Raw genomic sequence first — 4,670 nt, 5'->3', positions numbered from 1 at the left:
GGAATCAAGGGCTAACTCAATTAAAGAGATTTCCAAGCAACGAAATCACTCAGATTGCACTGGAGATTGCATCATAGAACAACAACCACATCCAATGGTAATTGTGGTTGTTCTTCATAATCCGATAACTGATTGGTTTTTCTAGTCGGAGGAGAAGGAGCATAAGGGCACGAATCATGCTAAAGGAGATTTAGCCACCTCCAATTTTGCTAGAAATTGAGGTAGAGGCGACAACCGCACGCTACCAAGTTTTAGGTGGAATTTCTATTGGAAAATTATGTTTTATGCATGAAATTTCATAGCTATTATGAAATTCAATATGTTTGTTCTTAATTCTAGGGTTGGATTTCTTGATTAAATCCAGACCCTAAAGGAAATAAACTTTAATTTGGACTTTCAATCAAACCCTAGTTTTAGAAAATTTATCCTGATTTTAATTCTTTGACTTATATTCTATAACCTAATGCATTTGCTCTAATGACACATGTAAAATTTATTTTGCATAAACTGAATAAAATAAGTCAATCAACTATAATCCCAACATTTACATACAGATTATAAAATACTAAATAAACTTTAGGATTTTAGAAATATCTAGATCACCTCTTAATGTGACTATTCAATTATCTGGTTTTATTAAACCAAAAGCATAATTATTGTTAGCCCATATCAGAAAATTTCTAACACGATCTCATGAGTTTTTTTTTTGTGCATAAGAGTTGTTGATTGAGTCCTCAAGATTTTGTGCCATTAGCTCCCATACTATAATAAAATCATAGATGAATAAAGAAGCAAATTGCAAAACAATCAAGAGCAAGGAAGAGAAACTAACTTCTAGTAAATTCTCACCAACTAAATTAGTTTTATTTGTTTATATACAAAATTGATTCTGACAGCCTGGCAATCTTTCTCAAAATTAATCACAATTGTTGAAGAACTAGTAAACAAACACAAATATGGAAAATTTACGAGAAACTCTTATTTGAATTAGATTACTCATTTGAAATAGAATCAATTAGCCTAAATAGATGAATTCTCGAGGTATAATGACTGACCTGCAAGCAACCATTGTATCATATAAGTGCATAAATGACAGCAGTAGGTCTTAAACCCATCCTCTCTTGTTTACACAGCCCCACCTTTTGCATCAAAGCTACCCAAGACAAGTCTTTAACTTCAACTCAAGGCTTTAAACTTCAGCTCCTGATTTCAACACAGTGTCAGCAGCAACCTGTCACCAGCAGCTTTGCAACTTCGTTACAGTATCCTTAGTCTTGAACATGCTGTGCAACTTCTCAGTAGATAACACCGTCTTCTATACACACACACACACACACACTCACACTCTTATAATATAAGATAATGTTAATTATAATTATCTTCATCCTCTGACTTGAAAGCTTGAAGCTCTTCCTGGACATAAAAAACTATCATCGCTTAACGATACCTCACAGTGGGTTACAATTCTGTCGAATCTCTCCTACATGAACAAACTTTGAATACCTTCTGACGTTCGTAAAATCTCAACTTCTGCAGAAAATATAGCCTTCACCGGTCGGTGATCAGACAATTTTGTTTCTCCTCTAGTATATAGATGTTGCTTTAATCTCTTTCCACTCCAAATTATTCGGTCACACCTGAAATATATATTAAAGAAAACAAATTATTTTTTTCGTAATAATTTTCACTCATTCTTTCAAGAGTTATTTTAATATAAATTACCATGCGGGTGCACGCCATTTTTTGCATTTTTTGTCTTGAACACAGCCATAGTATATATCAGAGTTTATACAATATTTATAAGTTGGAGCGAATTTGATTGATCCTTCATTCCAACCTTGGAATATTTGTCCATTCATCAGCTCCATCCTTAGCTATATCAAAATTAGAGCACAATTTCAAAGCCAAATCTAGAAAACAAATAAACATAAAGCTAATTAATTTGTTCTTCAAATAATTAATTAATTTAGTTTACCTGATCACTTTCTAGCAATGGATTCCATTCTGTTCTTTCCACCAATAAACGAATTGTCTCTTCTGGTAGGGAAATTCTATAATTTAAATCCCCAAGCAAAATAACCTCACTGTATGTATGACGACTAATAAGCAATTAGCTGATATCAGCGTGATACTTTGTCTTCAAAAAAGCTTATTATAATAATGAAAGACGGTTACTAGTTGTTTAATTAGCTGTTAAAGTTATTTTTTGACGTGTTGATCAAGAAATCAACCTGATTTAAGAACTTAATTATTATAAAAAATTAATATAAATTTGTAAACTATTCACGAAAATGATTCTTTGCAGTTGGTTTATCTACCAAGTGAGTCTCCACCATGTAAAATAAAGCAACTAACAAATATTAAAAAATAAGAAATTAATTACAAGGTCTTAATTGATTTATTATATATTGATGTTTTGTTTTCAAGAGTTGTTTAAATTGTATAGCGGCAAATTAACATTAATAATTGCATAATTATGAATTAATGATTTGGATATTTTAACAATGAAATATTAAATGAAGAGTAGTCATACTCGTGATCCAGAATATTTTGAGGCAGATTAAGAGATGGGCCTCCATTAGGGAAGCTTGTTCGAGATAATATTTCGGCAACATCAGAGTTTCTGTGTTTCTCATCTCCTTCTCTTCCCCCCGAAGCTAAGTGACTACACACAAAGCAGAAGCTTGTTTCGTGCAACTGAAATCTAACCGACACCGAACCCTGCTAACAAAAATTTGAGATGAAATACATATAAAAATATAGATATAATCACCTTGGAACTGGGTATATTTCAATCGAAATAAGAAGAATTTATAATATCGGAAAGATTTTGATCATATTGTTGAACATGTGAAAAGAATTACCTTATTTCCTAGGCAGCCCATGATGCCACAGCCAACACAAGAGACACTGGGATGGCGGATGTATTGACGAAGATCGGTTCGAATCCAAACCGATATACAAATCCCAACCATCTGCTTGCTTATTATACACCGAAATTCCTCATGAGGAATGTTGTTTTCATATAATTTTCCTTCTTTGATCGGCGACAGACTTTGCACTTCATCAAGTTTGTCGTTTTGGATTTTGTCCCCGGAATGTGATCTCTTGTTTAGAGCTTTTCTAATCATGGCGTTCCATTTTTTGAGCATCTTATTATTCTCAGGCCCTAGAACATTCAAAGCTCGTAGAGGTAAAATTTCCTGAAACCTGGAGAGAACAAATAACAAGCATGCTAATTAACAGATTTCATTTTTTCTAGGCTTTTTCAATTTTGTGATTAATTTATTACCCTAATACATAAATGTCACAGGAGTTGTTTCGTGTATCGAGCCAATCCTCCATATCCAAATCTTCTTCCGGTGCAAACCCACCAAGGTTCCATGTACTAACAAAAACTCTTCACAAGATAGAAAAAAAAAAAAAAAACCTTCAACTAAGACGAATACTATCCAAGAATGAGCTAGATATAATTAAGCAAACCTTGATTGTTTCTTACTTGAAGTTTTGAGTTTCCTTATGATGATTGAAGATAGTCTCTCTCAAAGAGGGTTGGTGGTATAAGCTCGGCATTTCTAGCGAGGGTCCTGTACAGATGGGTAAATCCGCGACAAAGTTGTAGCTTCCGAATCTTTTTCTGAGAATTTTATTCACAATCAATTTAGGCCACATGACATGAAATTCAACAAAACATGCACAAAAACTGAAAAGCTTCTTGCATTTTAAAAAAATAAAGCTGGGAATTAAACGGTGTAGACTTTCAAGGAGAGTGCTTAACTACTTCTCGATTGAGAGCAGAAAGGGATGAAAAGAGAAAGCCAAAACTGATAAAAAGAATGGGAGGTGTAAAGATCATGCTGAGGAATAAGAGAGAGGACTCTGCAAGTTGGGAAGAAAGAACTTAAATTTTTAAGAGTGACGTACCAGATGATGGTCCATTACTAGAAATTGATTTCATTAACATTGATCTTTTGCATGCTTAAACTTTTTCTGTTTGTTGGATTGATAGATAGATATCTTATGTCTTATAAATTTATTTGTTTATCCATGGTGCTTCAACACAAGTGGGGTGGCTCCATTTTCATTGTTTATTAGCAAGTTGTTTATTAATTAAGAGATTAATTCTATAAAAATTTGATAATCGTTCAGGATGAGGAATAATCAAGATTTATTATTTTATTTGTTCATGTTTTAATTATGAGAAGATCAATAAAGAGAAAAAAGGATGAAGATGAGTGACTAATTTGATGGCTGAAGCATGAAGTTAGTTGAATAATCTAATAAACATGGTTAACTTTGTTAAGCAAAACTTAATATGACTTTAGTAAGTGTTAACAGTGTTTGAGGATCCGTTAGTGAGCTTAAGTAAAATGCACCGTTTTTGTTTCATCTTCTTCAACAAAGAATTGTTCTTCTTCATCGTCGTTGAGGGTTTTCCCTAGTTTCTTCTACTTGACACTGACAAAATCCAATGGAGGATATAGTATGGTTTTGAGTTTGTTTTGCTAAAATTGAATGGTTTAGATTATGGTTATATGGATTGCCAGTAAACAATTTTGCTATAATTTTTCATTAATCAAGTAAAAATTCTGAAGTTGCATTTTTCATTATGTTCTCAATTTCTTAATATCTTACAGAAGAATCTTTTTATAATATCAAAACCATTGACT

The 4,670-nt window shown here is 32.7% G+C and overlaps 1 protein-coding gene across 1 annotated transcript; it reads right to left on the bottom strand.

The window, feature by feature from the left end:
- Positions 1 to 1,480: 1,480 nt before the first annotated feature.
- LOC123213668 (type IV inositol polyphosphate 5-phosphatase 9-like) lies at positions 1,481 to 3,573 on the bottom strand. Its single transcript, XM_044633137.1, has 7 exons — positions 3,500 to 3,573; positions 3,293 to 3,400; positions 2,865 to 3,210; positions 2,534 to 2,721; positions 1,976 to 2,084; positions 1,723 to 1,874; positions 1,481 to 1,637 (listed from the first exon to the last, which is right to left on the bottom strand). The coding sequence occupies exons 1-7, from the start codon at positions 3,571 to 3,573 to the stop codon at positions 1,481 to 1,483; spliced, it is 1,134 nt and encodes a 377-aa protein (XP_044489072.1).
- Positions 3,574 to 4,670: the final 1,097 nt, after the last annotated feature.

The sequence above is a fragment of the Mangifera indica genome, chromosome 4 (assembly GCF_011075055.1).
Source record: "Mangifera indica cultivar Alphonso chromosome 4, CATAS_Mindica_2.1, whole genome shotgun sequence".
Lineage (NCBI taxonomy): Eukaryota > Viridiplantae > Streptophyta > Magnoliopsida > Sapindales > Anacardiaceae > Mangifera > Mangifera indica.
Note: the sequence above shows the minus strand (reverse complement) of the source record. Positions and strands in the feature narration are given on the sequence as shown.